At 43.9% G+C, this 23,591-nt stretch overlaps 1 protein-coding gene across 2 annotated transcripts in view; it reads right to left on the reverse strand.

Annotated features, from left to right (window-relative positions):
- Nucleotides 1-240: 240 nt before the first annotated feature.
- ZNF366 (zinc finger protein 366) overlaps nucleotides 241-23,591 on the reverse strand; it is a 36,176-nt gene continuing 12,825 nt past the window's right edge. For both annotated transcript variants that reach the window (XM_083465297.1, XM_083465298.1), the window contains exons 2-6: nucleotides 15,041-15,109; nucleotides 12,909-14,230; nucleotides 11,193-11,384; nucleotides 2,576-2,750; nucleotides 241-1,150 (exon numbers count right to left, since the gene is read on the reverse strand). In XM_083465297.1, the coding sequence (XP_083321423.1) occupies nucleotides 633-1,150; nucleotides 2,576-2,750; nucleotides 11,193-11,384; nucleotides 12,909-14,219 (2,196 nt within the window). In that variant the 5' untranslated portion in view covers nucleotides 14,220-14,230; nucleotides 15,041-15,109 and the 3' untranslated portion in view covers nucleotides 241-632. The remainder of the gene's footprint in view (nucleotides 1,151-2,575; nucleotides 2,751-11,192; nucleotides 11,385-12,908; nucleotides 14,231-15,040; nucleotides 15,110-23,591) is intronic.

The following is a 23,591-nucleotide window of genomic DNA, read 5'->3' on the forward strand; positions in this document are numbered from 1 at the left end:
CATGAAGAATGCTAAACAGTACGGTAGTTCTGCAGCAGTGTTGCTGTGAGGGAATGCAAAGCCACTCACAGGTCTGCAAGCTGAAATGTCCATTGACCATAAAAACTTAAGAAGAATCTAGTCCAGCACCCTGTTTTCACAGTGGCCAACCAGATGCCCAAGGGAATTCCTCAAGCAGGAATTGAGTCCTGTAAGGTACACCTGACAGTTAAAACACCAGGAAGTTAGAGCAAAAATATGGAATAGCCAATATCTTTAAGTAAATAAAGCAACAACAACAAAAGGTTACAGCACATCCAGGAGAACATTCAAATCATGACGCCTCCTATGCAATCTATTCCACTATTTCAGGACTTGTTCATTTCACTCTGCTGCGTGCATGGACCGGGTCAGAATGTTGAGGGAAATTATTGGAAAGAAGCTTATAGACTAGATTGCTATATATGACATCATTGTATCTATGACATTATTGTATAAAAATAGGGACAAGTGAATGACGGATGAAAATTGCCTTAAATTATTTATGCTTATTCTCTTTTTCATCATTTGCCAGTCTTGTTAGATTACAGCTCATGGTAATGAAAACTATGAAGGAACTTCTCTTTCCTAGCGCTAGGCTTACATGTGTCCTTTTAGATACCCAGAAAAACGGTTTGCTTTTCCATTTTCCTTTCCAGCAGCTCCTTCAAACTCTTGTTTCTATGTTGAAAATACAAGTAGTCAGAGAGAGACTGAGTGAGTCTATTATTCTCAAAGTGGCTAAAGCCCATATGCCTTCCGTCATAATTTGCAAAGTCTCTTTCTCCTCGGTTCTGGTTCCCGTTGTTCTCTTTCCTCTCCTCACATTTTGAATCCAGGATTTTCTCTTTCTCATCACAGTATGACTCTCTGAAGTCTTTCATCTTGAGTCCTGATTGGCTGGAAAGATCATGCTTGCTCTTGCTGTGGTACATGGCAGGGCTCTGCGGCTCCACCCCATAGCAGTTGTCTTCATCTTCCTCATGACACGAGCTTCCTTTGGCACTTTCCCCATCAGAGTGAAATGAAAGTCCTTTCCCTTGGCTTTTTTGGGAAAGGTCAAAGGGTTCTTCCTGTTCCAGGCTCCTTGAGGCATCTGTTTGTGAGGTTCTTATTCGTTCCCTTCCATGTCCTATAAGAGGGGTTTTTTTTAATAATAAAAAAAGATGATTGTGTTAGCAAATATATTTGCAGCCCTACACCCATTTTATAATCAAAATAACTCAGAGTTGTGATTCTAGGATGAATATTTCAGCTTGTGTCCCTTTGTTTCTATCTGTTTATCTTGCAAATAATGGAAGTGGGGAGGTAAGGGGGCTTCCTGCTGATCTGCTTGGCATCCCTAGCACAGAGGAAACAGCATCTGTCCCAGCAGTACTCAGTACCAGCTTCGACTGCCGTGGAAAAGGCCCAGTTTCATGACATATGAAAGCACAGCAATGGTGTCATGGTTGCATTGGTTGTGGAACACCTTTAATTTTCTGTTCAACAAGCAATTCCCAAATGTGTTATTTAAATTTGTAATGTGAACATCATACCAATGTGAAGTGGGATTTAGGGCTCCTCCCCATTTTTTAAAAAAAAGTCTTAATATTTTGGATTATTAAGTCTGAAATCCCATGGGTTGGGCTGAAGCAGCCTAATTGTATGATTTGGGGGGAGGGGAGAATCAGTAATGTGATATTTGTAACCTGTTCTGCCATAGTTCTGTATGAACACACTGACAGGAGTGCTGGATTGGCTCCACTGCTGTGACTACACAGTCTCTGCCTTGTTGCCACTCTACCCCATCCAGATAAGCAGTTACATATTGGGGGGTTGGCTCCATAGCACCATGCTGGCCACTCCTGAGTCTGACTCCTAAAATTATTGGACAGCCTTAATCAGAACATCCATTTAGACATCCACCTTCATTACACAGGTAGGCAAATCTACAAAGCAGACTGAGCTCTAACATTTGGGAGCCAATTTAGACCATTCAGTTTTATTGGTCAAATCCAGCTACCTCAGCCAAGCATTGCGGTGTGATGTCAATAATACTAGCAGCTTGATTTTATAGCTGCAGCAATTCACGGAGCCACAGCATAAATACAGTAGCATTCTTTGCATGGTGATTGGGTGAAAATCCATGTTGCTTTCCTTCACATAAAATGCAAGATATATTTTAAAAAGTTTACAATGCAATATTGGCATCAAGCCTGCTGTGGTCCTGAACCGAAGATATGACAATGCAGAGCCTAACTTGCAATAATTTACTACAATACCAGACAACCCTTTAAGTGTCATCTCAACACCTGAAAAAGCAGAGCAGGTTATGTGATGAACACTGACCCTTAATTGCTTCCGGGTCGTGCAGTCTTCTTTTATCTGTGCAGCAACAGGACACAACTGGGTCTGTCTTTCTTCCTTAGACTTGGCTAGCCATTCTCTTATTTAGCAAGGTCTGCTTCAATTAGGTTTACACAGACACGCAAACTGCCTTTTAGATGCTACTGTATAAGTAGTTTGGAATTATTAAATCTAATGCAAAAATCAGCCCAGCTTGCTGGCCATTTACCTTGAGACCGAAATCCTCTTTCCATCACTCCGTGTTTGACTTTCATGTGTCTGGTAAGGTTCCCCTTCAAGGTGAATTTGCTGGGACAGTAGAGACATTTGAACGGCTTGCTGTCTGAATGCAAGTGCATGTGCCCCATTAAATTATGCATTCGATTAAATTCCTTTCCGCACAGCTGTCAAAAGACCAATGACAATCAAAGTGATTTATTCTGCAGATACACAGGGATCATTTTATTTTCTTGAGATAGAGCCCCTTGCAGCTGAGACAGCTTCTTGAGAGTTCCACAGCTTATCATAGACTGTGCTTACAGGGGAAATCCGAGTAGTTTCTTCTTCCTAAAAACCACCGGGAGAACAATCCCATCCCTCCCTTAAAGCTGGGTTTATAGATGAATAGGCCCCACATCAATGTAAGGCTATGTACATTTAAAACACTTTCAAAGCACATTTTCTCCCCTCAAAGAACTCTGGGTGCTGTAGTTTGTTAAGGGTTGCTGGCAGTTGTTAAGTGTGAGGGATAGACTACAGTGTCCACAGTTCTCTGAGGGAAAGGAGTGTATTTCAATTGTGTTTTAAATGTATAGTGTGTTCACAGCCCATGTCTAACACAAGGAACTGAGGTGGGGTGGGGTAGCATATAGATTTGATAAATGAATGAATGAATGACTGAATAAATAAAACTTGATTTAACCAGGCACCCAGTTTGTGGAAGTAATTCTATAACAGGCCAAAATTCAGCCCTAGCTTCTGGATAGCAGGGCTGACCCTAACATGAGGCAGACTGAGTAAGCTGCCTCAGGTGCCAGATGTCATGGGGTGGGGAGTGGTGGCAAGATGTTAGACGATCAAGCCGCTATTCATGTTACCACTGTGAAATTAAGATTCGACTGCTGAACCAGTCATCTTCAGAATATGGAATGGGACGCCATCTTGTCCTCTGCGTCAGGCAGCAAAATGCCTTGGGACATCCCTGAAGGAGCTAAAGGCTTTCCATGCTCACTCACTGAGGATTAGGCTGAAAGTTGCACAGGAGCTACTGGAAGTGCACCTAAGTACCTAAGAGTTTAAAATGCAAAATACAAATATAACAAGCAAGTGTTTTAAAGCAAATGCTGTTGTGTGGATCTAGCTATGGCTACTTGAGGGAAGACCTAGGTTTGCTGCAGTGCAGTGTTTTAAATGGCCTCTGGGACTGTGGGGAATTTCGTAGATTCAATCAGATATACACACAGGGCTTAATCCTAAGAGCAGAGCTGCCTCTTTCCAGGAGATGGCATATGAAACTGAGATGAATGTGGCCAGAATCAGGACCCCTATTGTCAAGGGAAAGAATGTCTGGAATGCTGCAGGGAAATAAAACAGATGAAGAGGAAGGTTATGGATTTCCTCTTCAGGCCTCACGACGCCTCCATTTCTTCATTAATCCTAGATTTGGTCATGCTTCTGTATGTGGTGGTGACCCAGAGCAGCCCCACCCAAAGCCATTCTTTCGCCATCTATCAAGCATTTTTCTAGGAGTCCTTAACACTGTCTTTGCTCTCTTGGGTGTGCAGTTATTTGCCTTTGTTGTGAATCAAAACTTTTGAATGTCATGGGAAGGAAGGGAGATGAAAAGATTATTGGCATGTTATTGCTTATACATTTATTACCCCCTCTTCACCTTAGGTTCCAACATTATGGCAGAAAATCTCTCTGTGGATTGTTGGGCATAGGAAACTGAAATTATTAATATTCATTTTAGTTAAATTGTTGTTGTTTTTTGGAGGAGGAAGCTAGTTTTTGTAAGGACTGGCAACAGCTCCCACCAAGTCTTGCTGGAGAGAAAATGTGTTTGACAACATGCAGATGGCCTCCTCCTCTTCCTTGTTGGCAGGAGGAGTGGGTGGGGTTAAAAATGCACAGGAGCAAAATAAGATTTTGATCAATTTGGATTATTTAGGTGATCCATGTGGTGAATGAGAAAAAAGGGTCACTTCTGCTTAAAGTTACACACATACACACAGACAGAGTACACATTGACACTGTAACATATACATACATGTATATCATATGTCTGTTGTCAGATAACTAAAATTACACGAACCAAAATGTAGCATCGGTTACATGGCCAGAATTCATGTTACGAAACAAACAATGAAAATTTAAAAAACGATTATGGAATCTTATGCAGGTAAAGCATGCAGAGATGAAAGAGAATAAAAACTAGGAAAGAGAAAGAGCTATGAAGCCTGATGGTCACCCATCATTTGCAAAAACGAAAAAAAAATTGACAAAAGTGAGACAAAGCCACTTCCGCCCTTCAGAGGAGGTGGAGTTGCGGGCTTCACGGCCCCACCATGCGCACGGCAGCTAGAACCCACCCCCCGAACTACTGGGGGGATTCCCGGCCGTGTCACCTCCTGGGCAGCCAATTGGCTGGCTCTGGGGGTGTGGCCTGCCTTATTTAAAGCAGGACGTGGCCGGGGATCTCCCTATTTGCTCTAGTTAGGACAACACCGTCATTTCATTGCTGTCCTTGATTTTCTTTACTACCACAAGACGTGGGTGCACCACTGTGTGTGTAATTCATTGCCAGACACTGGATTGGATGGCTTTAAATTTGTGGAGGACAGGTCTATCACAAACGAGTAATTATCATAGTTGCCACACTCTAGTTCTTTTTGTTTAGGATTAAACAGTCAAATATGATGTGTGTCCACACTGCGTAACTCAAGACACATTTATGGCTAAGTTATTTGTGTCTGCCACCAGTGCTGATTGGTTATTTACCAGGAACTGAGGTTGTGCAGTACCATGTCGAATACGATTATGTAGTTAGGAATGAGGGGGTAGAAGTAGCTTTTATACCCCAGGGTGAGAGCCTGCTCTGGTATAGATCTGGGCTCTTCTCAGTTCAGAGATGGGGGTGAAGTATCAGATGGTCCAATGGGTGTAAGGGCATGACTCCAATAGTGGGGAGAGTATCTTACATGTGTTTGCTTGGCTGCAATCATTTGTATGTGGATTGTAATATTCGTGGTGTACAAGTGGCTCATCTAAGACTGGTTGGTTGGCAGACATAATGCATGAGAATGACTGGAGTGGTTGCATGGAATGGACAGCAAGTAAGATGGATGGAGGGGTTGTATGAACAACGTGTATTTTGTTGGTTGAAGGTTTACATTATACTGCCTCAGAATGCTTTCTGACTTATATAGAGAAAGTTTGCTTCATTTTTCCCCCCAGGTAAATAATTTGACATGGGTTTTGTTGCACTTCTTATGCATATATATGTGTATGTGTGTGTGTGTGTTTATCTATTGTAAACCACATTGAAATAATCAGATAGTAAGCATTTCTAAATGGAAAGAAGAAGAAGAAGAAGAAGAAGAAGAAGAAGAAGAAGAAGAAGAAGAAGAAGAAGAAGAAGAAGAATGGGTAAAACCCATAAAACACTTGCTGCATAATTCCATGCATAGCTACTTGGGCATGGATCCCACTGAATTCAGTGGGACTATCTCCCAAGAAAGTGCATACAATATTACAACCTTAATGTAAGATAGTTACAGACTTGCTCAATGGATTTTTGGAACTTTTAGGAAACTGTAACAAAGGACTGCAGCTTTGCAAAATATAGAAGCACCTAACTTAGCACCAGGTTACAGTGACTGAATGTAACTCATTTTCAAGGTGCAAAACTCAAGTCTTTGGCAGCATTGACAAAGGATTGGCAAAGGATTTTATAATATTATTCATGTGATTCAGAGCTGCTTCAGTGGCAGCCTTGTGTTAGCAAAACCGCAAGCAGGGATGAGCAAATTGGTCAATTTCAATTTCTTTCAGTTTCTCATTTTTCCAATCTTAATTTCCACATCAGTTTGTGCAACTTTTATATTAAAAAAAACTCCTCCTGAAAATTCATAAGCATATTGGCACAAATTTCTCCTAAGGTTAACATTTTCTGTGTAATTTTGCCAAACGTGCACATTTTCAAAAGCAATTTTCCCTGATAAAATGCATTTTGTGTTATTATTTTGGCACTATTTGTTTTCAGCATGTGCAAATGAGCACACATTGCTTGGCCGGAAAACTGCACAGCAAAATCTGGGGAAGTGCAAATTTCACTTTTTGAAGTGACTGGGTTTCAGTTCGCACCTTGTTTTGTAACCTGTGAATTGGGAAAGTTTGCCTTTTTAAGCATGAACTGGATCATCCTTTCTTCCCCATCCTTTAGTAAAGGTAAAGGTAAAGGGACCCCTGACAGTTAAGTTCAGTCGCAAACGACTCTGGAGTTGCGGCGCTCATCTCGCTTTACTGGCTGAGGGAACCGGCGTACAGCTTCTGGGTCATGTGGCCAGCATGACTGAGCCACTTCTGGTGAAACCAGAGCAGCACATGGAAACGCCGTTTACCTTCCCGCCAGAGTGGTACCTATTTGTCTACTTGCACTTTGACGTGCTTTTGAACTGCTAGGTGGGCAGGAGCAGGGACTGAGCAATGGGAGCTCACCCCATTGCGGGGATTCGAACTGCCGACCTTCTGATCGGCAAGCCCAAGGCTCAGTGGTTTAGACCACAGCGCCACCTTTACTCAGAAGCAAAAGCTGTAAGGAGGTTTATTTTAAAATAAAGAAATGAGCCATCTAGATTGACTTGCCCCAAAAGACAGTGGGCAGCAGTGCTTCTGAGAGAGAAACAGCTCTGTGGCTGAGGAAACATGAGTGGCAAAGACTTTCTTCTCCCCTCAAGCCACGTATGGGTTCTGCGTGGCCATGATTAGCTCTGTAGGAAAGACGGGTGTTTTCTTTTTCCCTGAGAAACAAGGCCAAGAAAATGCAGCCTGCCATGAGGCAGAAAGGCCACTGCTGTGTTGCCCTTCCTTTGTAGCCTTTTTTCTTTCTTTCCTTCTTCTTTTTTTTTTTAAAGAAGGTTTAATAAGAAGGGTGTTCCTTTCCTGAAAGTGAGAGAGAGAGAGAGAGCGCGCAGGAGAAAGACTGTAAACTGTCCAAAAGGGCCGTGAGAAAACAGGAAGCTTTGAAAAGTACAAGAGAAAGCAAGATGAAATCTATTTGCAGGCCATTCCCTGGGGACATGCAGGCCATTGTTAAGCAAGCGGTTCGTACAGCTATATCCTTCCTTCTGCTGAGGAGGAGCCTGTTGCCAAAACAGCGGCTATCTGGTCATTGCCTTAACTCACTGAATGCCAGCCAAAGAGGCTTAATGGAGCCCAAACTCCTTAGGAGGTTCTTAAAGTCCAGGAGAGGAAGAGCCTCGAAAAGCTGATCAGTCTGATTCTCCGCTCCCTTGTTTTTGTTCTGATTTATTTGTTTAGCCATTCCTTTATTTTATCACTTCATAAACTGCCTGTCTGGAACAGGACGCTCAGGATTTATCATGAACCCAGTGCTGGGAATACAAGTGGCGTATTCATTTATGCCCTGAGAAGTGGGCATGTTTTAGAGAAAAGGTGACATGACAGACGTTCATAAAAAAATATGCGCAAAAGGTTTTCTCCTCTCAAAACGCTAGAACTCATGGACATCCAATGAAGACAAATGTTTGAAGATTCAGGACAGATAAAAGAAATTTCTTCCCAGGGCGCATGGTTAAACTGTGGAACTCACGCCCGCAGGAAGCAGAGATGATCTCCAGTTTGGATGACTTAAGAGAAGGATTAGACAGGTTCATGAGGAGAAGGCTATTGATTATTACTAGCCACGATTACCATGTTTTTCCTCCATAGGTAAAGGTAAAGGGACCCCTGACCATTAGGTCCAGTCATGTCCGACTCTGGGGTTGCAGCGCTCATCTCACTTTATTGGCCAAGGCAGCTGGCGTATAGCTTCCGAGTCATGTGGCCAGCATGACTAAGCCGCTTCTGGTGAACCAGAGCAGCGCACGGGAACGCCGTTTACCTTCCCGCCAGAGTGGTACCTATTTATCTACTTGCACTTTGACGTGCTTTTGAACTGCTAGGTGGGCAGGAGCAGGGATCAAGCAATGGGAGCTCACCCCGTCGTGGGGATTTGAACCACCGACCTTCTGATCGGCAAGTCCTAGGCTCTGTGGTTTAACCCACAGCGCCACCCGTGTCCCTTTTTCCTCCATAGATCAAGGCATTAATGCTTCTGAATACCAGTTCCCGGAAACAGCAGGAGGGGAGAGTGCTCTTCTCCTCGGGTTCTGCTTACAGGTTTCCTGCAGGCATCTGGTTGTCCATTGTGGGAGGAAGGTACTGGTCTAGATGGGCCTGATCTGACAGGCTCTTCTTATATTCTTATGGTGCAGGGAAGGGGTGTGTGGGGCACTTCAGATGTTGTTGGATTACAGCTCTAATACCTATTCATCACTGGCCATGCTGGCTGGGTCTAGGAATGTACAGATCTATTCAAATTCCAGTTTCTTTCAGTTTCCCAGTCTAAAATTCAGCCTGGCAGTTTTCTGCATAGGGTTGCATTTATTTATTTTAAGTCCTCAAAAAAATTCACCACCATTTAAGTGTGCATTTCCCTTAATATACGCATTTTCCCGTGCAATTTTGCCCAGCAAGTTTACATCATATAATGCATTTCTGTATGTTGTTTTCACAAATATATGCATTTTTACACTCACTTTCTCTTAATATAAACTTTCCTTGCATAGACACTGCATCACTTCCCAAATGGCTGCAAACTGCGGATCATGCAGAAGTTGTGAATGCCTCTTCCATCACACAACAGAAAGAACACATTCCAGCTGATACCTGGAGCAATATAGTCTATGCATATATACTGGTCTGGGTGGGGCTGATGGGGGTTATAATCCAAAATATCTAGAAGGCATCTGGTTGGCAAAGGCTGCCATAGCAAATAATATGGGTTGAAGCGGCAGTGTACTTAGAGGGAATTGCCAACTAAGGGGGCAGCTGAGCAATGGAGATAAAGTGCAGGATTGCAGCAGTGTGTTCTTCTCCTTCAGCTCATAGCGACGCTTTGGCTAGTCTCATGAAGCAGCAGATACCCAATTCTGGGAGTTTAATTCTTATGACCCTGCAGTGCAGATTAAGTGGGAGTTTAACTAATTTCCTTTATCCTGTTTGAAATATGATAACACCCTATCCAATCTTGTTAATATACACCCAGCCTTAAGGTTTCAGCATCATTTGTATTGGGTTCTGATAAAAAAACTAAAACAACTTCCACACGCATGGATTGATTCATGTGTTTAGCCAGTATATCAAATTGTTAAGCATCCTTGACCTCCCTTTGGGATGAAATGTGCTATGCAAATGTCAGATATATTTATCATCAGCAGACGAGCAATTATACTAAGTGCTGTGAAAGTGCAATCTCGAGATGAGGAATAAAACTGAAAGGAAATAAAAAAAGGATCAAGCCTAACAGTTGAGCTTCAAAGCTTCCTCATTTGAACGAAGGGCATGAGAAGCAAACAAGAACACAACTAAGCCAGCGTTCCAAAAGTGGCAAAACATGAAAAAGCAGCATGGAGGTATTCTGTTGTTTGTTATACCCCATTCACATGCTCTTTGCCTAAATGTGGCAAAATATGACCATTGGGGAACGCTCCTAGTTCCGCCCCTGGCATCAAACACACTTCCAGGCTCTGGCTCTAGATGTCCACATGTTAGCAGACTCTTCTGCACAAAAATTAAAAAAGAGCTTCCATGCAAACACCAGCAGTATTTGGGACATTATAACCTATCCCATTGTCTGGGAAAAGTGAAAAGTCTTCACCTGCCATCAGTATGTACACCAGAACACACATTCAGTTGAAAACTGGCTGTCTTTTTGCTTTCTGTCTCTCTTAAACACAATTCACATCAATGATGTGGAACAAATTCTAAGGTTCTTTTAGTATTTATTGTCTGTGAAAACTCTATTAAGATTTAGGAACGGACCATTTATGGTGATGAATAATACCACAGGATGTCTTAACTCTTAAGAGCTGTCAAGAATTAGTCTCTTCTAAAATATGCAAATGTCCCTCTTTTTAAGGGACTAAGTGTTCAGTTAGGTTTAATAAAGCAGACTTGGGCATCACTAAAGGGTGGCAAAGCTAATGAATTTATTATTTTGCTTTTACACACAGAGAAGCATCTTGGGCTCAGTGATGGAAGGAAGGAAGGACATAGATGTAATGAAATGAAAACAAAACAAAACACAATGTAGATTTCATACGGTTATTTGATAAGTTGTTTGGCTTTATGTGTTCCACTTTGCGAGTTTATTTTCCTGAAAAGTGTGATAAGATACATAACCAATTCATTAATTAAACCCATATTTTCTGCTGAGGAGCCAAAATGGAGTCTCAGGTTATATTATTACTATTGTTTTTGTATGTATTTTGTGTTTTTATCTTGTGTTTTTGTGTTGTGAACCACCTGAGATCTTTGGATGAAGGGCAGTGTACAAATAAATAAAAACAATACAATCGCTTGCCAGTTTTCACCTGGTTGAATCACCATGGAAGCTACAGGGATTCAGTCAGGAGTTTTACCTACAGACATTGTATTATTTTACAACTTTGCTATTTACTGCACAAGGCGTTCCTATTTTTATTTGCCATGCCTTCTACTGGACTGCCTTCTACTTGGATGCCATTCTGTTAGACTGGGTTGTCTGTCTTTGAAGGACTCACCTTACATTTGAAGGGCTTGACATCTGAGTGGACAATCATATGGGCTTTGAGCGTCTGTTTCTGCACGAAGCTCTTGAAGCACAAATGGCACTGGTAGGCCCTGATGTTGGTGTGAATTAATACGTGCCTCTTCATATTAGCGAGTAGCGTGAACTCTCGGCCACAGATCCCACACTTGTGCTCCTTCACACCCTTGAAAAACAGAACAGCAAGGAAACTGAAACATACAGCTATTTTAAGACCTGCACAGCAATTCCCGATTTCTCACTTTCGTGGGAATGACCATCTGCCACATCCTTTCCTGGTCTTTTCATTAAATGTGTTGTTGCACTTCAACTCCCATCAGCCGCAGCTAGCATAGCCAATGGTCAGGATGGTAGGAGTTGTAATTTGCCATCCCTGGTTCAAATGCAGGTACATTTAGCAGCTCACCAATAAGGTACCTATAGCCCACCAGTTGGGAATTGTTAAGTATAATTGTTTAACTGACACTGAAATGGAGAATGCCTATTGTATTGATGGAAGGGTTTAACTGGAAAATTCCATTGAAGCTAAAGAAAAGCAAGAAGAGCTCTGTGAGCTGCTTCATGAGTCGACAATTGCTCTCTGGTAGCTATGATGAGGTGTTTAAATTTAGATCACATGGGAGGCTATTGAATTGCAAATCCGCCATCTTGGAAGGGTGGTGGCTAGAATCTTTCTTCCCAGGCTCCGTGGAGTGAGGATGTGTAAATGGCTCTCCAGGAACACATAGCCTCAGGCTGGAATGGAGGCTGGAATGAAGGAGAGACAAAGTTTTGATCTCAATCCTGTTTAAAGCTATTTTTAAGAAGAGACTGAACCTATGCTTGAATAAGCATATATTTTATGGAACTGTTTGGATGTATCTTTGATGTTTTTATTCTGTTTTGAAGAATGTTCTGCAAGTAAAGTTTTGAATAATATTGAATGGCTCTGGACGATGTTTCGCTCCAAAAAGAACCAGTTGTAGGGCGGTGGAGTTTTTTTTTTGGCTGTTTCATTTTCATGGTACAGAAGATAAATGTTGAAAAAACAATTGTTACAACAGTAAACAACAAGTAACTTGTACTGACCCATTTTTAAGGCATCTGGCCACTTCAAGCTGCACAATATTAATATCTGCAACAGGAATCACTGACACTGACTTACTGTGATGGCCTGGGAATCTGATTCAGAGGCTGAACCGGAGGAATCCCAGCCTGCACAGGAGTCCCCGCCTCCAGGGCCGGCTGAGCCGGGGCAGGGGCTTGAATCTGAAGGGCCCCCACCTGTGATGGATCCTCAGGAGCAGACACCGGCTGAATCCGCTCTGGCTCCGGAGGTGATCGAGGACCCATTGCCTGCAGTTGCTCCTCTCCCAGCCCTGTCAGGGGAAGGTGGGGTTGCCTCTGGGTCCAGTAATCCTCCATGCTTCTCCTGAGCTGCAGAGGCTCAGGGCAGAGAGGCGGAGGGAACTAAGTTCTCTCAGGAGGAGTGCTCGCCTTAAGGCCAGGGGAGGCGAGTCACCTGTGGGCCGGGACCGCCATAGGCCTCAGAGGAGATAAAGGCCAGTCAGCCCAGTCCCAGGTTGGGGGAGAAACATCGTTGGAAACCCTGCTTCGCCCTTGTTGGACAGCCTCCAGACCCTCGACCCAGGACCGGACTCAGACCACGCCGCACGGTAACCCCCCCCCTCCCCGGGACCAGCACACTTACCTTATGAGTCAAGGAGTGCTGCTTGAGGTGATGGGGCTGAACAAACTCCATGCCGCATTCGGTGCAGATGTACGGGCGGATGTCCTTGTGCTTCATCATGTGATTCTGCAGCTGGCTTGGGTACTGGAAGGTCTTATCACACTCCGTGCAGCTGTACTGTATAGGGCCTCGATGGGTGGTCAGGTGCCTCTTCAGCTGAGCCAAGGTTGGGAAGTCAAGGCCGCACTCAATGCAAATATTCTCCCGGCCGCTCTCGTGCTTGGACTCGTGGGCTTTCAGCTCGCTGGGGTAGGCAAAACCTCTCCCGCAGATCCTGCAGCTGTAAGGCTTGATGTCGCTGTGCTGCATCATGTGTCTCTTCAGGTGGCTGGTTTGGGTGAAGGCCTTGTGGCACACTTGGCATTTGTGAGGCCGGGTGCCCTGGTGGGTGAGCATGTGGGTGTGCAAGTGGCTCAGCTGCTTGAAAAGCTTGCCGCAGCGAGAGCAAGCGTGCGGCTTGATGCCGCTATGCCCCAGAATGTGGGTGACCAGGTTGTATTTAGACGTGTAGGACTTGTCGCACATGGGACACTGCCAGCGCTTTTGTTCCCCTCCCACATCGACGTAATAGCTGTCATCGATCTGAATGTTGACATCCACCCTCTCCACCTTCTGTTTACTTTCAGCTTGTTCCCCTAACTCCGTCCTCCGGGAGAAGGGAGGCTCCGGAAGCCTTTTCAGTGGGAAAGGGCTCCTGAAATGAAAATCTGGGGGCATAAGAAATGGAAACATCATAGAAGGGTGAACTTTAGGATAGTACGGATAGGGCACCTGCAGAAACGGGGCAGGTCCAGGCCAGAGCACATTAGGCTTGATGGGTTCTTCCTTGATAGGCTGTGCTCCAAAGTGTTCCAGAGTTCTGTAGAACTGAAAGCCAATGTTGCACAGGTCAATCATGTGGGCGTTGTAGTTTGGCTGTGTGTGGTGGTGCTGGAATATTAAAGGGAGGTCAGGAGAACCTGCAGTGGGGATGTCTTCAGACCTGTGAGACGGGGAGGTGGGCTCTCCTGGTGAGACGGCAGAGGGCATTTTCGTGGGCATGCTTTTACGCTTGCGAGATCCCCCTTCTAAGGAGCCCTGGAAGTTCTGCAGTTCTGCAGGGGAAGGGCCATATCCAAACTGGGCAAGCTGTGCTCTGAATTCTTCATTGAGGGGTGAAGCTACGTCTGACTTCACAACAGGGTCCAAGCAGTGGGGAAAGGGAAGGGTTTGTATGCCATCCATATTGCAGGGAGCTTCCTCTTTCTTCATCACATTTAATTCCTCTTGCATACTCTAGCTTCCTTTAAATAAAAAGTAAACGTTTTAAAATTCACTCTTGTTCTCGTTCGTTACATCATATTTAACTTTAATGATTGGTGCCTTTTGGTGTTCAAGTAGAAGCCCCAGAGTTCCAATTTGAATGCTGGAAGCTCGCTCTAGAGTGCCCTGAACATGCACAAATGTATTTCTTTCAAGCATTGAGCAGCACCCATATCCAGTCCAGTACACATCTGCACTAAGGGGGGGGGGAGTTTTCTGACCTTTTTCTTCCTGTTCTGCCCATGAACCAAGAAGACAACAGTCCAGCCAGACCTTAAAATTCTAACTGGCTGGAATCCCAGGAAAATAGGCAGTTTGGTTGGCCATGATAGCAGAAGGAGGAATAAAGCACCCTGGAAGACTGCTACACTCACTGTAAGTTTGCAGCTCTGTGGTAGAGCTCACACTTTATATGTAGAAGGTCCTGGGTTCAATCCCTAGCATTGTCAGGTAGGGCGAGGAAAGAGCCCTCTCTAGGATTCTAGAGAGCTGCTGACACTCATTATATACAATACTTAGCCTGATGGGCTCGGTATAAGGCAGCTTTCTATGTGTCTGTGACCTGATTCTGCCTGGTCCCAGAAGGCAGTCTTGCTGGTGCTGAATCAACACCCGCAGTGCCCTGATTTGAAGTCTTCTGATATGTCCTTCAATGTCTGGGTTCTGCTGTTCTCTGTCCAGCAATTTAAATCAAGCCTGGAGTGTGTATTAGCTCTTTGCCCTAATGTACAATGTCCATTGAAGAAATGTGCATTTAGCATAAGAATCAATACTGCAGGATTTGTACTTACATTAATTCATCTCCTTTGTGCCAAATCTGCTTTAAATGCATCTGCACAGGCTCCAGGAGGCATTTATGTCTAAGGAATAGATAGAGAACAATCATTCTTTAAACTGTGTTATAGTTGTGACAGTCGTTTTATGCTCGACCTTCTGTTACTGTTTTATGGTGCAAAGACGGAAGCAATAATAAAATTGTCTCAGGACACGGTGTGCTCTCTTGTTTCTCTCCCCCCCCCCAATACTTGTAAAAAGGTTTTGAAGAAAGACATAAGGCACAATGCTACAGTGGCTGTATGTTTTTTGTTGGACTGTGAAATGCAAATGAGTGCTACACGTTCCCTTCTCAGACATTCCACCCTATATATCAGGGTGGGGGTGGGGGGTGCTAGCCTTTTTCTTCCTCAGGTCCACTTGCAAGGTTGTGGCCAACCCTCCAGGGCCACATCCCAGCAGTGGTGGCGGCGGCCAAAATTGTCATATATGCACTGCACTCATCACAGGCCACGCATGCACACTCACAACAACACTCTGGTAAGGGCAGAAAGGTGAAACTCTCCCTCCCCAAACTCTGTCATCACAAAGCTTCTCAGCTTTACCTGCGCCTGCTATTTACATTTTTCAAAGTGCATGTTATCTGCATCCACACAATTAATGCCATGTCTAGTTTGGCTCGGAGATCTTTGATAGAGACCTTGAAATCTAGGACCAATCAGACTGCTGCAGTTTGGATCCTATCCAACTCAGTACATAACAGACCTTGCTTCACAGACCCTGGAGAGCACGGCTTTCTTAGTCATGGGCACCAAATTATTTTGATCATTCTGTGGTTTCATGATTATTATATACTGTATGTGTTTTAGACTACAGCTCCCATAATGTCCGAAGACTGGTTCTAGCAGTACAGTGGTACCTCGGGTTAAGTACTTAATTCGTTCTGGAGGTCCGTTCTTAACCTGAAACTGTTCTTAACCTGAAGCACCACTTTAGCTAATGGGGCCTCCTGCTGCCGCCGCGCTGCCAGAACACGATTTCTGTTCTCATCCTCAAGCAAAGTTCTTAACCCGAGGTAATATTTATGGGTTAGCGGAGTCTGTAACCTGAAGCGTATGTAACCCAAGGTACCACTGTATAGAGTGGAAATGTTGTCTCTCAATTTCATTGATACCATTTATAACATGAGCTTTTATCATGCCTTCCACCCCCTTCTTGGCCTTCATCCTCTTTTTTCCAAACTAAAGTCTCTGATGCTTTAGTCTTAAGGAAGCTGTTCTAGCTGCTCAGTTATTTGGCTTGCAGTTTTACTGGCCCACTTTTTTTCTTTATGGTATTAATCCTGACTATATTGGCTACCCTTTAATTCTCTGGGAATGAGGCTGATTCCCTTTTTGTTTGGCTTATCAACCACTTATGTTTACTGTATTTTTCTCATTTGGGCAAGAAATTCACTTTTAAAAGCAAAAATTATTCCCTTTCAGGACTCTTTTCACACTGTTACTTAACCACACCAGCACCCTCTTAAACATATTCATACTTTTCTGATCTATGACATATGTTTTCTCTGAGTCATTATTATAATGGTTTTAAACAACCTCCAAGATTCCTGAAAGAATTTGACACTCCTCTAATGCTTTCCAACTTCTTTTTGAGAAATCTCCTCACTGCTATGAAATTTCCTCTTGTTGGTAAAATAGGGCTGCCATATGTCCAGATTTTCCTGGACATTACTGGGATTTCAAAGGTGGATTCGACACCCAAAGGCTCAATAAATTTGGGGTTTGTCTAAAAGAAGCTCAACAACTTTCCGGTTTTCCTAAAAACAGCTCAACGTTTCCTTTAAAAAGCTCCCAGTTTTTACTTTTTGAAATATGGCAACCCTAGGTAAAAAAAGGAAAAGATAGTGTTGAATTTTCTAGACAATTTCCCGCTCATTCATATATATTGAAATTGAAAGTGTTGTGGTCACTTTCCCAAAGCGGTTTGCTAACACTGACACCTTTAACCAAATTCTGGACACGGCTAAATATTAAAACAAGTATAGCATCCTCCCAAGTGTCAGTGACATTCAGGCCTAAAGTGGTTATTCAGAAGTAGATCTCTTATATTCAATGCAGTTTACTACTACAAAGTACTAGAGTTTTTCCCTTTGTATCTTCGTCTTCATCTGGCTATACATTTATCTAATCAACATTAGGATGACTGAAGTCATTCATTTTCAGTTTTCAGTCCCCCCACATTCCTTTTTTCCCATCTCTGCATCAGCTTTTTTTGGTCTGCTATTTCTACGTACAAAAAGTTATGTGATGTGCAGCACAATCCTAAGCCCCCTTACTATACTAGTATAAGCCCTAATTAGCACATTTTAAAAACCTGTTTCTCTAACAAGATACCACTTAATAATAATAATAATAACCTCTAAGCAATTTACATAAAATGGTATTTTTTTAAAAAGAATAGCAATATAAACATACTTTAAACAATAAAATTATCAAAATATAGCTAAAAATCAACATATTTGAAAAAACAAATTGGACACAATAAAACTGCATGTCTGTGTAAAAAGGTAAAGGGACCCCTGACCATTAGGTCCAGTCGTGGCCGACTCTGGGGTTGCGGCGCTCATCTTGCTTTATTGGCCAAGGGAGCCAGCGTACAACTTCTGGGTCATGTGGCCAGCATGACTAAGCCACTTCTGGCGAAACCAGAGCAGTGAACGGAAATGCCATTTACCTTCCTATTAATCTACTTGCACTTTGCATGTCTATGTAGCCTTGCCTAAACAAAATAGTTTTTAGCAGTATTGAAAAGAAGGCAACGATGGTGCCTATCTAATACCAATAGTTCAGTGGAAATTATGTTGGAGCAAACGTGCTTAGAACTACATTGTTAATTTTTGGCATACTGAGCAGCAGCATTGCCAGTGCAACCTCCTTTCTGTAAGTTTATATCTAGGAACGACTGTATCCCATTGATTCTCACAATCTGACCAAGTTTCTGAAATGCTCACTACATCTACGCTAACAATTTCTAAGGGAGGTACGGTAGTTGTATTGGTCTCTGTGACACACGTGGATGCCAACTTTGTCTCCATTTCTACTTGAGGAGAAATATTGCAGGACCGAAAAAAGCCATTCACATCAGGGGGTTCTTTCACCTGCTTAATTGCCAATGTCATCATTTGCCAACAATGCCCTTCTATATTTTACACAGGACAAACCTGTCAGCTCAAAATGAGCACCTATATGACATCAGCGGCATGCCCAATACATTGTTCATACAAAAAGCACCTGAAGTCTTATTTTTATTCATTCCCATTGCTCTAGTCTTTCAAAGCCACCATGCTATGTCGAGGTTCTAACTCCCCAGAGCTGCAGAATGGTTAGAACCCGGCTGCCCTAGAGAGACCGGAACGTCACTGTGAGGTTATATTTGGCAACATGCCAATATCATAAGGTCACTGAGCAGAATCCTGGGAACCACACAGAAATATACTCTTTCAGATTAAAATAAACTTGGAAGTGGAGACCAAGCAAAACGTAAAATGGACAAATTTCACCTGCGGAAATTAGACTTTCACCTGATTAAATCAGCGTCTCTGTACGGCCAATGAACGAAGGACCTTGGTATAGACTTCTGCTCCTACATGAAAACCTCTAGGTCCCAATTAGGGACAGATTAATAGGTCAGTTTTGGGTTCTCTCTGGTTGTTTTTCCACATTTAAGTTCAGTTCTCCACATAAATTTGCAGCATTTTAGTGCACTTTTCTCCCAAGGCTCACATCTTTGTGTGCAATTTTTCCCAAAACAGACATTTTGGCAAGCCATTTATTTGTAGTCTTCCCCTGCTGCCCCCTCCCCAAATATGCATTTTTGTACAGAAGTAGCCAGCAACGAGGGCAGCAGCGCTTTCCTGACCTCCCAGTACCGGCATTGCTGTGTCTTACTCCAAGGGAGAAGGGCAAGGTAGGGAGGTTCACCACACTGCAGACGTTTTGGTGGGAGCACCAGGCTGGTTCCACAGATTCATTCACACCATGCAAGCTTCCCCATTGCTTCACCCCCTCGCTCTCCTTGGTGGCATAGCCTCAATTACAACAGTGCCCGAGGTTGGGGGGCAGCTGAGCACCACCTCTCATCTCTACCAGCTACTCCTCTTTTTATGTCCCTCTGTTGGAGGGCCTGCATCACAAAATTCAAGGGAGTACAAGCTTTGAAGGATAGCTGCAGTACTTTAGTTCGGGTGTTGTTCCGGGGAGAGCGGAGAAGGTACGTTTGCGTCATTTACTTATTAAAATATTGATATATTAAAATATTAAAATATATATATATAAATATATTAAATATATTAAAATATTGAAATGCAAACAGGGGACACAGAAAGGGCTGAACTCCTCAATGCCTTCTTTGCCTCAGTCTTCTCCGATAAAGAAAACAATGCCCGACCTGAAGAATTTGGAGCAAATGATTCAGCAGAGGAAACACAGCCCAGAATAACTAAGGAGATAGTACAAGAATACTTGGCTAGTTTAGATGTATTCAAGTCTCCAGGGCCAGATGAACTGCATCCAAGAGTATTAAAAGAACTGGCAGATGTGATCTCAGAACCACTGGCAGTCATCTTTGAGAATTCCTGGAGAACAGGCGAAGTCCCGGCAGACTGGAGGAGGGCAAATGTTGTCCCTATTTTCAAAAAGGGGAAAAGAGAGGACCCAAATAATTATCGCCCAGTCAGTCTGACATTAATACCAGGGAAGATTCTGGAGCAGATCATTAAGCAAACAGTCTGTGAGCACCTAGAAAGGAATGCTGTGATCACCAATAGTCAGCATGGTTTTCTGAAAAATAAGTCATGTCAGACTAACCTGATCTCGTTTTTTGACAGAATTACAAGCCTGGTAGATGAAGGGAACGCAGTGGATGTAGCCTACCTTGATTTCAGCAAGGCATTTGACAAGGTGCCCCATGATATTCTTGTAAAGAAGCTGGTAAAATGTGGTCTTGACTATGCTACCACTCAGTGGATTTGTAACTGGCTGACTGAGTGAACCCAAAGGGTGCTCATCAATGGTTCCTCTTCATCCTGGAGAAGAGTGACTAGTGGGGTGCCACAGGGTTCTGTCTTGGGCCCGGTCTTATTCAACATCTTTATCAACGACTTGGATGATGGACTCAAGGGCATCCTGATCAAATTTGCAGATGACACCAAACTGGGGGGGGGGGGGTGTGGCTAACACCCCAGAGGACAGGATCACACTTCAAAATGACCTTGACAGATTAGAGAACTGGGCCAAAACAAACAAGATGAACTTTAACAGGGAGAAATGTAAAGTATTGCACTTGGGCAAAAAAAATGAAAGAGACATATACAAGATGGGTGACACCTGGCTTGAGAGGAGTACATGTGAAAAGGATCTAGGAGTCTTGGTTGACCACAAACTTGACATGAGCCAACAGTGTGACACGGCAGCTAAAAAAGCCAATGCAATTCGGGACTGCATCAATAGGAGTATAGCATCTAGATCAAGGGAAGTAATAGTGCCACTGTATTCTGCTCTGGTCAGACCTCACCTGGAGTACCATGTCCAGTTCTGGGCACCACAGTTCAAGAAGGACACTGACAAACTGGAACGTGTCCAGAGGAGGGCAACCAAAATGGTCAAAGGCCTGGAAACGATGCCTTATGAGGAATGGCTAAGGGAGCTGGGCATGTTTAGCCTGGAGAAGAGGAGGTTAAGGGGTGATATGATAGCCATGTTCAAATATATAAAAGGATGTCACATAGAGGAGGGAGAAAGGTTGTTTTCTGCTGCTCCAGAGAAGCGGACACGGAGCAATGTATCCAAACTACAAGAAAGAAGATTGCACCTAAACATTAGGAAGAACTTCCTGACAGTAAGAGCTGTTCGACAGTGGAATTTGCTGCCAAGGAGTGTGGTGGAGTCTCCTACTTTGGAGGTCTTTAAGCAGAGGCTTGACAACCATATGTCAGGAGTGCTCTGATGGTGTTTCCTGCTTGGCAGGGGGTTGGACTCGATGGCCCTTGTGGTCTCTTCCAACTCTATGATTCTATGATTCTATGATAACGTGTGCTTTCATACCAAATATCCCAAAGTGGTATGAAGACGAAAAGCACAGTGTTGCAACAAAGATAATAAACACATAAAATTCATCTGTAGGAACTGCTTGTCAAAGAATCACAGGGGTTTTTTGGGGGGGGGGCTTATCTGAACAATACAGTTTTAAGAAGACGTCAGACCTCTGTTGGCAAGGACCTCCATTTTGTCAACCCCAGCCTCAGCCCTGGTCAAGGCTTGCAGACCCTGCATTGCAATGTGAACTGAATTTCTCCCCATCTCTAGCCCCAGTGCATCCAGGTTGTGCACATAACCCCTTGGTAGTAGATCAATAATAATAATAAACTTTATTTATACCCCACCTTCCCCGGCCAGAGCCAGGCTCAGGGCAGCTAACACCAATAAAATCACAGTAAAAACATAATTGGGGGAAAAGGGGGGGGCAATTTAAAATACAGGTTAAAATGCAATTTAAAATGCAGCCTTATTTTAAAGTAGCTGATAAATCAAGACCGTAAGGGGAGGGAAACATAAGGGTCAGATCGAGTCCAAACCAAAGGCCAGGCAGAACAGCTCTGTCTTGTAGGCCCTGTGGAAACTTGTCAAGTCCCACGGGGCCCTAGTCTCTTGTGACAGAGCGTTCCACCATGTCGGGGCCAGGGCTGAAAACGCCCTGGCCCTAGTTGAAACCAATCTAACCTCCTTGAGGCTCAGGACCTCCAAAGTGTTGTTACTTGTGGACCTTAAGGTCCTCCGCGGGGCATACCAGAAGAGGCAGTCCTGTAGGTACATGGGTCCTAGGCCGCATAGGGCTTTAAAGGTCAAAACCAGCACCTTAAACCTGACCATGTACTCCACCGGGAGCCAGTACCTGCAGCGATTGCCACCAGCTTGGGTGCTTTAAAAGAGAATTGGACCAATTCATAGAGGACAAGGCTATTGGTGGCTTCTAGCCAGGATTTCTCTGTTCCTTGTCCACTGTCAGTGGCATCATGGCTCTGAATACCAGTTGCCATTAACCACAGGAGAGGAGAGCGCTCTTGCGATAATGTCCTGCTCTCAGGCTTCCCAACAGCAGCTGGTTGGCCACTGTGAGAACAGGATGCTAGACTATATGGGTCATCGGGCTGATCCAACAGGTTTGTCTTAGGTTCTTGTTATCTCATCAAATGGCCATCGCCATTTGTTGCGCATGGATGGGAATTTGCTTTCTCTTTGCTGTACGCGAGCAACTTTAAACCAGCACCAGCATCTATTATAGAACTGAACAAAGTTAGAGAGTCGGCTCTACTTTCATGGTACAGATGATTAGATGAAAAAGTAGCTGAACTGGCTGTGTGTGGGAGGTGCGCAGATAACCCAGGATCTTTAAATTATAGGCTCTTATTTCCCACAGAGGGAAGCGCCAGGCTTGCGGGAGGAGAAGCAATCCTTTCCTACAGAGATATAAAATTACAAGAAAAGGCGATTTGCTTCTGATAGCATCCACAGATGAGGCTGCCTTGTACAGAAGGGGGTCATCATTTTGCCCAATCCTATCTCTGGTGACAGCAACTCCCCTGAGTCCTTCTCAGCACTCAGCTCCTTCCTTTAACTGGAAAGGCCAAAGAATGAACGTGGTGTTTTCTGCATGCCAAGCATGTGCTCTGGCCTATTCTCAAGATAGCAACACTCCCACAGCGCACTGAAAAAGGATGTCACAGGCAAAGCAAGTCTCTGACAAAGTGAAATGGCTGCTGAGGGCCAAACTCGAAAGGAAAGAGGAGTTGTGAGATTTTGTTGCAGAAGGGCAAAGTGATGGGGGTCAGTGGTACAGTGCAAAAAGAGAGGGGTTTTGCCTTTAGCCCCACATCAGTTCCTTGGTGTAAATGGCCCCCATGAAACAGCCGTTAATTTCAGAGTTTAAAAGACACAGACTCCCATATTAATACCTGTATGTTTTCTCTTACATCGTAAGAGCAGTTTGGGGAATATGTAATCTCCAGCAGAAAATCAGCATGGGAGGCAAAGGTATAATCAGTCCAAATCAGGGACATATAGAATTTTTTGGGGAGGGTGGAAGCCCTCTGAAAAGACAAAGAAGTCTTTGGTAATACCTAATTTGGCCCTGGGGACGCGGGTGCCGCTGTGGGTTAAACCACAGAGCCTAGGGCTTACTGATCAGAAGGTTGGCGGTTCGAATACCCGTGACGGGGTGAGCTCCCTTTGCTCATTCCCTGCTCCTGCCAACCTAGCAGTTCGAAAGCGCAAAGTGCAAGTAGATAAATAGGTACCACTCCGGCAGGAAGGTAAACGGCGTTTCCATGCACTGCTCTGATTCACCAGAAGCGGCTTAGTCATGCTGGCCACATGACCCGGAAGCTGTACGCCAGTTCCCTCGGCCAATAAAGCGAGATGAGCGCCGCAACCCCAGAGTCGGTCACGACTGGACCTAATGGTCAGGGGTCCCTTTACCTTTACCTTAATTTGACCCTAAGTGTCTTTTGTA

This window comes from Podarcis liolepis (genome assembly GCF_965112155.1).
Source record: "Podarcis liolepis genome assembly, chromosome: 11".
Classification (NCBI taxonomy): Eukaryota; Metazoa; Chordata; class Lepidosauria; order Squamata; family Lacertidae; genus Podarcis; species Podarcis liolepis.